A 12,496-nucleotide genomic window follows, 5' to 3' on the forward strand; every position below is an offset into this window, starting at 1 on the left:
AGCAAATTACCTACTAGGGAAATGTCAGAAATGAGAGATGGCTGCTCATGTTCCATTTCTTCCAAGAAATATTCTGAAATGTATTCTGCATCAGTATCACAGTGTGGCAGAGTTTCTGGATAGAATCATCTTTCTTGGACTTTGCCAAGCAGCAGATTGAGTTCACTTAACTGGGATCTGGAGCTTCTCCTCTTGTCTTTGTTTTGTTTTATTTGCCCTCCTCCATCATTTGAGCTGCAATGCTTTGTGCCTTAGGGAGCAATGACAAACACAGATCTTACACTTGTTAATATTTTTTGAAACATGAATTATAGTTTCATGGGAAGGAAGATACTCTGAATTAGCTTAAGTGCCTCTGAAGTGTTTACAGAATTCAGCTCTTATTTCTTTACATGTTGTATGTCTACCTTATTGACATCGCATGCTACCAATATTGACTATTTTTCTGATTAAATAAACAATCCTGGCTTAGGCCAGGACCAAGAGGAAATTGTTGACATAATTTCTGCCTATGGGAGCTGCTGGATGTGATGGTCCTTTTGCTAAACTAATGCTGAGGTTTCCCAATATCCCATGCTGAGAAAATGTAGAATTACCTCATTGTTCTTAAGTATGTTCCAGCATACATTACTATATTCACTCACAATTATTTCTTGCCCTTAGATTTTCACTTATACCTCATAAAGCAGATGTTGCACTTAAATGTGTAAAAAGAACAAATAAAAGAGCTTTGATGATTCGTGTATAGACAGTAATAATATATTCATTTCCTTGTAAGAAACTGTAAATTATTGCTCTATCACTGGATCATTATAGCATGTCACCGGGGAAGTACATACTCGCAAAGACTGATGCCTGTGCACATTTACATATAAACCATAAATTTCTTAGAATCATCTACAGATACAGAAGAAGCCTGAGGTTCATTACGTTCCCAGAATCTTACCTATCCCTGTATGAACTGGTCTCAGTCTTATCCTGTCTTTTTTTTTTTCATGTGTTAATATATGAATAGTTTTTCAGAATAATGTACAAATGTACACATTATTTATTCTTAACACAAGTCTGCATAGAAGCCCTAGAGAAAATTAAACAGGCCAGTCCACTGCTGGTACAAATGTAGCTGAGGCCGGAAGGATACTAACACTCAGATACTACAATGGTAGCTAGCTGATAAAATTCTGCAACTACCTGGTTAAAATGGGGGGGAACTGCATACTACAGACAGAATATAATATGCTTTTAGTATATTCATCTCATTCCCAATATTGTTGAGAATTAGTTCATTATAAAATTAGAGAATATAGAGAATTATTGCATTATAGAAGTTTATATAAGACAAAGGTGGAGATTAAGGGTAAGCACACAATATAGCACAATAGCACGACAGAAGCAAACACAGAGGTCAACACAGGTGCAGTAATGAGCACAACAGGGGAGAGATGAGTGATGAGATGATGTATATACCTTTGCTGAGATCATTTTCTGTCTTCTTCTTTATCCTGATCCAGTTTGTAGCTTCAGAGTTAGTTAATTCAGTGAATTAAATTTCACACAAAAGGCAATGGGAAAAGTAAAAATGGGAGGCTAGGAGACAGAAAATAAATAAAGTTTAAGTTAAAATTTCATCAACAGTAAAAAGAGCCCCTGTCTAGTGGCACAAACAACCAGTGTATGTCGATACCTCTGAAAACACTGTATGCATAATCAAACTTCAACTGAAATTAAGGAAAATCTCTCCGCTGGCTGAACTGAAGATAAAATTTAGAGTTCATGTCTCCATTTTAAGAATGGATAATACAAAAGACATCTTCCCACCTGGTGTAAGGGTGAGAAGATTAAAGAGCTTTTGTTTCCCTACAGTCTGTACTATGTAAGAGAAATGTTAAGCCTGAGTCATATACATTATTCCAGCAAAGCTTTTGTTATTAGGTGCCTCTTTAACTGTTTTGAAGTGATTGAATAGACGCTCTGAAATTCAAAGAAAGCTTCATGAATTGGTCACAGTACAACAGAAGTATTGTAAAGAGCTCTTTCCTTTTGAACAGAAATCTGAGTCGTTCATTCTGCTAAATCTGCAAGAGCTTTCCTTTTTGCTAGCAAAAAGAATATTACAGTCTCAGTAGGTCTGTTCTCAAATTAGGAAAAAGAATCTTTACTGTTATTTCATCTGCAACTGTTACTGTTTCCATTGAAACACCTTTCCCATCCCTGAAGGATGCATTTATGGACAGGATTGTTCTTGACAGTATGTCACCAGAAGTCAGGGGAGAGTTTCAATGCAGCAATTCCAAATAACAGCAGAATTAATTAAAACCTGTTGCACCGATTACACCTCATGATGTCAGTGACAGACTAGTTTCTCTTGAGGGAACCTGCTTTTACAGAGAAGTGATAAGTGAATTATTCTTAGCAGCGTATCGTATTTCATGCTTCTGGGAAAAGTGATGAATAGTGAAGCTTACACAAATGAACAACTAAAATTGTACAATATGAACTACCTCAAAATAACAGCATAAGCTGCAGTTAATGACTGAAAATAATTTGAAAGTTATGCTGTTGTGGCTAAACCTGGCAGGTAGCTGAGCACCACGCAGCCTTTCACTCGCGCCCCACCATGGGGAGGCTGAGAGAACTGGAAAAAGGCAAAATACGTGGGTAAGGAAAATTTAATAATACAGAAAATGAAGGAAAAATAAAAATAATGGTATGGAATATAATATCCCTTTTGCCACTTTGGGTTGGTGTCCTGGTTGGGGTAGTCTTGTATCATTTGATGGGTTGAAGTGGCTCACAGAGGGTGAAGAAGAAGTTGGCAGTGGATGCCAGTGCAGGTGGCAGAGAAAGAGTACAGGTGACAATTTGGTCTTGTCAGGTTATGCCATCTGTTGGAATCACATATTCCAAGGCAGGAGGCAAGAGAGGTGGAAGCAGGGAAAGACTTCCTACTGATTTTAAAAGATAATGAAAATATTAACTAAGTATCTTCTCTGGTATACATAATGTCTAATTTGACATTCAAACAAAGAGCTAAGAATGATTTCTTTTAGCAACAAAGGAATGATTTATCAGAATATCATCTTTTACAGAACCTGCTCAATAGTTTTTTGTTTGTTTGTTTTGTTGTTTTGTTTTGTTTTTTAGATCCAGGAATGTCAAGGTTGTTTTTTTTAACAGGTTTACAATGGATCCTGTTTGTGATGTGGATGCCTAACATAGCATAGTTCTTGCTCAGAATTCGTATTCACAAGTTTAGCTCATTCATGTCATGCAAGATTAAGCCCAAAACATCAACGACATAATCTGAATTTATGTTTATTAATAGTAGGAGTACTTGTTTGTTTGACTATTTTAAAGGAAAAGAGCCTTGTGCACCACCCAAGATCCTGGATACTAAAGTGGAGGAGAGCTCCGAAGTACCCATCTTAGAAGACACATTGTCATCACCTACAGATGTTCAACAGCATTTATGGCAGGTTTCCACAGACATTGAAAACACTGAGAGGTAGGTGTAACATTTCATCCTTAAAATAAAACCAATTAACATCTAGGATTTATTTAGTCTTTTAGTTAGGCAACAAATGTTGCCACTAAAAAAAAAAGAGCTAGTAAATTAAATAGCCGTTATCATATTTGTTACATTTAACGTATCTGAAGCAACTCCCAAAAGAAGAACAGATAGAAGTGACATCCTTAATTTGGCTAATTACCAGAGTGTGTCTGTCAGAACCAAAGGGTGGGAAATTACGGTGCTAGTAAGCCATGTTCTCTTAAAGGGAGAGCTGTTTTTTCATCCTAAGTGGCTTCTGATTTTGTACTTGGAATCTGCTGGACTGCAATCCTGCATTCATGTATTGAAAGCACAAAATGCAGCTCACTTCAGTTGGTTCTGCCCATAGTTGTGAATGTGGAATCCTTAGGAGGTGAGGAGAAAACTGTCCACTGGTATGTCAGGGTGGATTTCTCCTACTCTGTTAGCTGCAGTTGAAAGAGAAAATTGAGACCCTATAGTAGGAATCAATCCTAAATCTCCAACGTTTCTTTCTGAGATGACATTTTGTTATCAATACTTTCTGTCTTCTGCAAATTTTGTGCTGAAGTTTTCCTTCTAAGAAGAGTGAGACAGCCTCATTTCTAAAGTTTTCACTTAATGCCCAGGAAGGTGTAAAGACACAGAATGGCTACATGTGTAATTGCCTTTTAAACAGAGAAATACGTTCATGGCACAAGCTCAGAATGCAAGAGGCTTAACACTAGTATTTATGCTGATTGTGAAATGAACTAGTTTAAAGAAGGACTCCATGATTTTGGTGCACATCATCTGATATATGGATTTGGACCACATGCTTGCCAAATAGATTTCTGTATTAGTTTAGTTTATTGTTCCGTTATTTCAGTATATAAAGCTATACTGTGAGCTATTCTCCATTCAGAGTCTTCAACTGCTGTTCTATTGTATCTTTTAAAATGCTTTTTTTCCACAGAGATATGAGAGAAATGAAAAACCTTTTAAGTAAACTCAGGGAGACTATGCCTTTACCACTGAAAAATCAAGGTAAGTTTTACATTTTCTTCCAGCAAGGAGAATTAAGGCAATTGAAGGTTTTGGGTTCTACTAGATCTAAAAAATCTAGGTGAAATCCCTTCCCTACAGATTCAGTGGAGACAGAATTTAGTATTGGTCCTCTCAAGGTTCATATGAGAATATTACTCTTCAATGTACAGTATTCTGAAAGTAAATACAACATCTATAGACAAAATAATAGACTTTTCCTTATGAGATAAAAGTAGCAGCTCAACTAATCCCCCATGGCATGAAGCTTTCTTTTTCAAATGTGATGAAGGTATAAACTGCACAGAGCTTGAGGATGATGCTGAGTGATGGGGTTTGCCTTACCCCTGCAAGGCTTGTTGCTTCTGTATTATGACTGTGATAATGAGACTCTGACCCTATGCAGAAGAAATACTTGCCTTGAATTTAAAAGGAGTCAATATGTAAGGTAGAAAGCTATCCAGACACAGGGTCAGTGTATTGTGCATTCACAAGCCAGTGTTAGAGTCTTATATTCTTGATGTGCCAAAATGTTCAAGTATTGAAGTTTTAATGGAAATTCTCACTGACTTTCAAAAACAGCCACTCAATATTATTTTTTTCATCTTTAAACTAAGTCAGAATATAATGTTAATACCAAGAGTTTCCAAGTTGCATGTCTGCAATGAAGGTCTGAAAATAACTTATCTTCCAGTTTTATTTGAGACCCTAACATTTATACACCCAAACAGGAATATTTTGGCATGATTCTCACAATACTTGAGGACTCATTTTCTTATTTTCTTGCCAAAACTTCAGTTGTGCTATCATGGAGACCTGATAACTAGCATATTAAGACTCCTCTAGATACTTCCACTTTTTACTTGCTCTGTGCCAAGAACAGTAGAGTCTATTGCTTGATCTTGTAAATACCAGCAGAACACATAAAGGACTTAAACTCCTTTATGAAAATGTGTGCATGCATGTTTATATTAAAATGTGTTTGTTCTTTTTATGACAGATGATAGCAGCCTCCTAAACTTGACCCCTTACCCATTAGTAAGAAGACGTAAGCGAAGATTCTTTGGACTGTGTTGTCTTGTCTCAAGTTAGAAGATTAAATAAACACCCAGAAAATAAAACATTGGTTAAACCACCATCATTTCAGCCCTGAAAAGAACACTACTATTCTTTATTATAATGCATATTTTCTATGCTGGCCTATTCTTTCTCTCAGCTGCTCCTCCTCCTTTTCGACATTAAGGTTCTAAAGCTTAAAGTTACAGTGGCCAAGAACCAGCTGCAGAATAGATCTAGAATAACTAAGAGTGTTTTTAAAACTTCTAAAAGTATGTTTTGCATGCTTACTTTCAAGCACTCAGAGAAAAGACATATGGATTATGGTTAATAGATTATTTTTAAGTTTTTTATTGTTTGAACTACAGCTGAAAGTTTGTGCATAGTACAGTATACTCATTAGTATCATATTGAAATACTTGATCATACTCTAACAGTCTTTAAGCATAGAATAATGTCTAACAGCAAAAGTACTGAAGTTCTAAAATATTCAAACACTGTCATAACAGATTTTGCACAAAATCTCCAGTTGCTTTTTGTGCTCTTGTTCATATTTAGTCTTCCACTATATCTCAATTTAAAAGCTTCATAGAAAAATATCTTAACTTACAAAAAACCTATATGAAAATCTTTAGAACTTGTAAATACAGAGAAATCATTCAACCTATATACTGTACAATACATAGAAATAAGGCATTTCCTTCTAAGCCAATAGTATCTCTAAAAGCCTTTGAAATTATTTATTGAAGTGTAGCAAAATAAACATTGTAAAACACAACGCCAAGCCAATTTGTTTCCAATAGAATTTAAAGCATGCATATCACTAGTAACTCTTATAGGGCATGCCAGAATTATCTCAGACTGTAAGATACTAAACGTTTTACATTGTTAATAAAGTTTTTTATTTAAATTAAATGACTTGTTTCTAGCGATATTTCCAGAACATATGGGGATTTTTTGTAATTTTACTGTAAAAAAAAGATGCAAAGTTTTGGTAATTTTTCCATTTCAAGATGTATGTTTACAAAGAGACAGAAAATGACAATTATTATAAGTGCTAAAATGTCTGCTAGTAGAAGCAATATATATGGATATGCCAGACTTGTATTGATATTTCAGGATGGTAGGTGAGACACCAGAACTAAACTTGCACTAGACAGTACCACTACAAGCCCCATGACCATCTGTAACTACAGTACAGAGCACGAAGGTGGCTATGAGCCTGTCTGCTACTCCACCATGAGCCAACATGTTAACAGGAACAAAAGTCCTTGCTGCATAAGGGTTTTGTGGTCTGTACAGAGGAAATGTTCCCTTGTCACAGAAAACACCTCTGAAGTTAGATACTCTGTGTGTTTTTTTGGCTGGTAAGACACTTCCAGAAGCAGTTTGGTACAGAAGGCTATTCACTGAACTGAATATGTTTCATCTGACTGATTTTTCTACCATTTGTTTCTCTTGAAATGCTATTTACTGAAAAAGGAAGAAAACACACACCTTAACCGCAGTGTTAGAGGACTGCATGGCCCAGAACCTGAGATCTAATTTAATTCCAAGATGGGAAGGCAGAAATTATTCTTTTTGAATAAGTGATCCAGTAAGTCATATCATTTCAGATTTAGGAAGTTGTGTAACTGAGTTGATAATTTTTTTTTTCAAAGTATACCTTTCCTTTCAAGCAGATATAGCAGACAGTTGTTTATTTCCAAGTTGTAGTCTCCTGATCACCTTCTTTCAGCCCTACAGGTTGCTCCAAAAGTAATGCCTCCTATTTGTTTCCATGGATACAATAACAGCTGCAGAGAGTATAAATAACACAGTTTGGTAGAAAAAAAATTCAGCTACAAGATGCTTTTTCAACACAGTCACCACTGTTAGCTATGTATTTTTGCCTGTGATTAACAAGAGCCTGCATGTCATACTAGTGAAAATATGCACAAGCAAAAGCGACCCACTGTTTTACAGCTATGACAGTACTGTTACCAGGAAAATGCTGCCATATTTCAGTCCATATTTCATTGGCCCAACCAGATGAAAGTCAGAAGGCACCAAATCTGGACTATACAATGGTAGGACAATCTAGCCAAGACAGGCAACGTGCTCAAACTGGTCTTCACACTGGTATGAGGCCTGGCGTTATCATACTGCAAGAGAAAGATTGTCCTCTTCTCTCACCTGGCTCTGGAAGTTCAAGCCTTCAGCTCAGTCAGCATTGTGATGTAGTGATCAGAGTTGATGGTTTGTCCATGTTCCAGGAAATCCAGAAGGATCAGCCCTTTCCTATCTCAAAAGACAGTGCACATCACTTCACCCGATGAAGGCTGCGTCTTGAACTTTCTTCTTCTATGGGGAATGCACGTGTCGCCACTCCATGGACTGCTGACTCATAGTGGTGACACCATATCTCATCACCAGCAATGACGCAATCCAGACAACTGTTGCCTTCAGCCTCATATTCTTTCAGTATATTCTGACAAACTTGCATATGATGTTCTTTCTGTTCCAGTGTGAGCATTTATGGGACCCATCTGGCACAAATTTTACAATATCCCAAAATTACCATCATTTTTTCCAATGCCATGAAGCCAATATTCAGTTCCATACACAGCTCCCTGGATGCAGTCTGCTCCAGGATCCGAATGGATCTTCATTTTGTGGTATGACATCCAAAACGTGGCTTGTCTTTCATATCACTGCCACCACTGCTGAAACACACAGCCCACTGCCTCACTGTACTCACATTCAGTTTTGTCTCCATAAATTTTCAGCAAGTATATGTCAGTGAGTGCCTTTTTTTTTTTCCATGTGGAGGAACACATGGAACATGACACACCTTTGCTTCTACACACTTCCCTGTCAGACTCCACTTTAGCAGCATACCCCTCAGCTGCCATCTGTCACATGGCAACAACATGTAGTGGAATATTGGTGGGAGGGTTCAACTTCTGCCTCTGATATCATGGACCAACATAATAAAATAGGAGGCATTACTTGCAGAGCAGGCCTTGTGTATTTTTGAATAATTAACCCCAAATAAACACTTTTGATGCAATGTGAACGAATGCATCTAAAATGCCCTCATAGAAATCATGTTTCTACAAGCAAAACAAATTCCATCAAAGGAATGCATGCCTACATACTGAGAGCATATAGCTGAAAGCACAATAACATTCTGTAAATAGCACAGAGAAAGGTAACTGCAGTGTATTTTATGATTTCATGTCACAATCTATTCTTCAGAGTATACCGCATTTATCATCAGCATAGCTGTATGCAGTCACAAAAGTGTGTGCTTGTGAGCATGAATGTGTATTTAAGAAGCATGGAATCAAAATGCATAGAAAGATTATTTTCAGAATCTATTTATTTTCCTCACAGCAATGTCCTCATTAATCAGATTCTGCTTTTCTGTAATAAATAAAGAATGTCCAAGAGATGGCTGCACTGTCATGTTTTTATTAAAAGTCTTAACAACTGATAAGATGTGCTCAGTAGTTCCATCCCCAGAATTTAAATCCCCAGTGGATTTAGCAGCTGTGAAAATGAAAGAAAATGTTGATCTCTAATGGCTATTAAATATGTTACTTGCGCATGTGATCTGTAATTAAAATTAACCAATTAATTTGGTTCATCATATGTTAAAAATAAGATACTGCTTTGTTAATTATTTCATTAATGTCTACATTAGTGCCAAAAAAACAAAAAAAAACAAAAAAAAAAAACCAAAAAACCCAAAACCTGTAGACAACAAGATTATGTACACTGCAACAGTACAAAAGAGAAAGGAAGAACGCAAATAGCACTTATACAACTTCTACACAGAAATATGCTGTAACTTCTTTATAATCTTGTTACTCTGGTACGTACACAGAAATTCATATAGTCATGATCATAGAATCGTAGAATGGCCTGGGTTGAAAGGACCTCAATGATCATCCAGTTCCAACCCCCTGCTATGTGCAGGGTTGCTAACCACCAGCCCAGGCTGCCCAGAGCCACATCCAGCCTGGCCTTGAATGTCTGCAGGGATGGGGCATCCACAGCCTCCTTGGGCAGCCTGTGCTGGTGTGCCACCACCCTCTGAGTGAAAAACTTCCTCCTAATATCCAACCTAAATCTCTCAGTTTAAAACCATTCTCCCTTGTCCTGTTGCTGTGTCAGGAGAGTGTGATTATTTTTTAGCAACTATTTTCAAACAAAGAATTCCATGCCTAGCATAGAACCTACCCACATATTGTCAAATGGAATTTAACACACCGGGTTACATGGTAGCTCATATCTCTGCATTCTTATTTATTGAAATGAAGCATACATCAATAAGATAAATGTATACATGCTAATTAATCGTGCAAAGCTCTTGGCAGAAGTCACGATGCAATGAGCTGCATAACTTCAGCACACCCTCTGATGGAATTGGGTTTATGTATGATGCCTTTTAAAGGTTCTAATTACTTTTTGTTCTCTTTTGTTTGAAATGTGTAGTGATATGAACATTCTTTTTATTGCTCTGTAAGCTTTACTTTTGTTTCTTCTTCCTGAACAGAAGACTGAAATTTCAGTCTTTGTTCATTCTGAAACCTCCTCACAGTTCTCATCAATTTTGCAGTTTCTCTCCAGCCTCTGCTGTTTGTTATAGCATTTACTAATCCTGATTGATAGATGCTTTATTTCTCAAACTTAAGGACTGTTGGTAACCAAGAGCTAATATCTTCTAGTTATTGTTTGATAGTGGGCATAAGCTTAGGCCTGCTGAGTATTAGAATGAAGAGGCATTAAGGGAAAAATTTGCTCAGTCAAGAAATCAGAGGACTATCATTCACTAAAATTTGAAAGGAAAAATAAAATAAACTTTTTTTTCAAGCCCCAAAACATCATGTAGGTGCAAGAGTGATAAATGTTAATGTTAATCAGAACTCTTCACCATGATGGAACAGGGCAGTGAACTCTCACGGTGCTTGCAGCCCAGCTGTGAGGCACTGCAGTCACAGAGCTATGGAACCTGGGCAGAGCTGAGTTCGTGTGAGGACACTGAACACTGCATGCAAGAACTGAAACCTGGATGTCAGAGCAGAGTGCTAATGCTCATGTGTGGTCTCTCAAGAAAGAAGTCTAATATTAAGTCTGCTACACTATTGGCCTCCTCATGTTTTTTTGGGGCAGGGTGTGGAGGGTAAAAACAACTTTCATTGCAAGTGGGTGACAATAGGTGGCTAAAACACAAAAATATAATCTCTAGGGACTGATGCTATAGTCCTTATTACTGCTTAAAGTGATTTATTTATTTATTTATTTCCCTCTGGCAGATACTTCCTCTCTATCTGGCAGATAGTAAACTAGTTTATATACTCAATATACCTCTGGGGGTATCTGTTTGGTTTGGGTTCAGATGTCTGTGTATGAATGTCCAAACTCATTTCACCGTTGCGTAGTACTCCCTCCTTATTACAGAAAGGACAGTGGATTACTCACAGGTAGCTCATCATAAATTGCCAGATCTGCACAGGTGCCTCAGGGATCTGAGAGAATCTCACTTGACAACAGACACTTTGGTCTGGGCGATGGATTCAACTCCTTTATTGTCAACAGCTTTTCTCTCATGTCAGTGGAGCAATGTTTCAGTAACCTTCATAAAATTGATGATGCTGTAATAAACTTAAAATGATTAGAGAAACGCAACTGACAGAGGTTTGGTAGTTATTGGATTTAGGGGCCCTGACAGACTTCCATGTTCAGAAGCAAAACAACCTGAAAGCAGCTACTTAGCAAGCTGTCTGAAGGAGTGGAACTGCAAAATTTACATCCTGTTAGCATTCATTTTGCAGATCATATGTTCTTTTTTACAGCTTTTGTCTGCCTGTCTGCAGTACTGGGTCTTTCTAACCCATTAGAATTAGGTTCCTCTTTGCAGGCAGAGTCACAGAGCTGTTACTGGCCTAGATAGAGAAGGCTGTGTAGCTGAAATTCTTCACAGCTGTTTGGGACTTTTGTAGTATTGTTTTGCTGCTATTTGGGCTTTTTGTGTTTTGATGTAAAAAATGTGGTGTTGCTGATTTGCAGCTAGGTGTGATATTAGTTGTCGTGTCATTTTAAATTCATTGCATTTCAATAATAAATGTGCAGAGATGCAGTGATACTCTTTTAAAAATGCATACTATTCCCGTGACAATGTAGACGTGAGATTTCTCATTATCTGTTAAAAAGATATCCTTCCTGTTGTCCAGCTTCAAGATGCAAGAGAAGCTAGAAAGGCATCTGTTTCTGCTGTATGTCTTCTTTTCAGATTCAAACCATCAATCTCTTTAAGTCGGAAGACACAGTAACAACAGAAACAGCAGTAGCACATAGAACAGATCTGGCAGATGTTATAGAAGGAGAGCAGCATTTAAAGATTTACACACTTCAGAGATTTGAAAGGTTTGGCAAAGCAAATTAGTAGAACTTGAATGAAGCAGAAGCGGTTTCCTTAAGGAAGTCGAAGTCATATACATAAAAAGCTTTTTCTTGTTTTTCCTTTTGGCAGAGGCAGATTCCATCTTCAAAATTTCCAAGGTGTGGTTGCTGCATTGAGAGCTGCTCCCATCCCACTTTTATCTCCTGAAGAACTGTACAACAGGCAGAATACTGACAAATTCCCAAACACATAAATTAAACTGTTGTTTACATAAGAGCTGTCCAAGTATCAAAATCTGTCTAGATCAAGAAACAGATTCCCCACTCTTGCATCAGTTAACCATTAAGACTCTTAAGTGCAGGTCCACGTTCTTGTCTAGGCTATGTTGTAGTAAGAGTTCAAAACACAATAAAACCAGTATTTGATTGACATGCTGAAAATATTCCAAGAAAATATCCCAGAATATGCAAGTTGACGCCAATTGCCACCACCTAAAA

The 12,496-nt window shown here is 37.2% G+C and overlaps 1 protein-coding gene across 1 annotated transcript in view; it reads left to right on the forward strand.

The window, feature by feature from the left end:
• Positions 1-9,044, forward strand: part of RGS7BP (regulator of G protein signaling 7 binding protein) — a 32,842-nt gene extending 23,798 nt beyond the window's left edge. Inside the window, exons 4-6 of the mRNA XM_015848795.2 lie at positions 3,358-3,505; positions 4,485-4,555; positions 5,553-9,044. Coding sequence (XP_015704281.1) covers positions 3,358-3,505; positions 4,485-4,555; positions 5,553-5,644 — 311 coding nt within the window. The 3' untranslated portion in view covers positions 5,645-9,044. The remainder of the gene's footprint in view (positions 1-3,357; positions 3,506-4,484; positions 4,556-5,552) is intronic.
• The last annotated feature ends 3,452 nt before the right edge of the window (positions 9,045-12,496 follow it).

The sequence above is a fragment of the Coturnix japonica genome, chromosome Z (assembly GCF_001577835.2).
Source record: "Coturnix japonica isolate 7356 chromosome Z, Coturnix japonica 2.1, whole genome shotgun sequence".
In the NCBI taxonomy this organism is placed as follows: domain Eukaryota; kingdom Metazoa; phylum Chordata; class Aves; order Galliformes; family Phasianidae; genus Coturnix; species Coturnix japonica.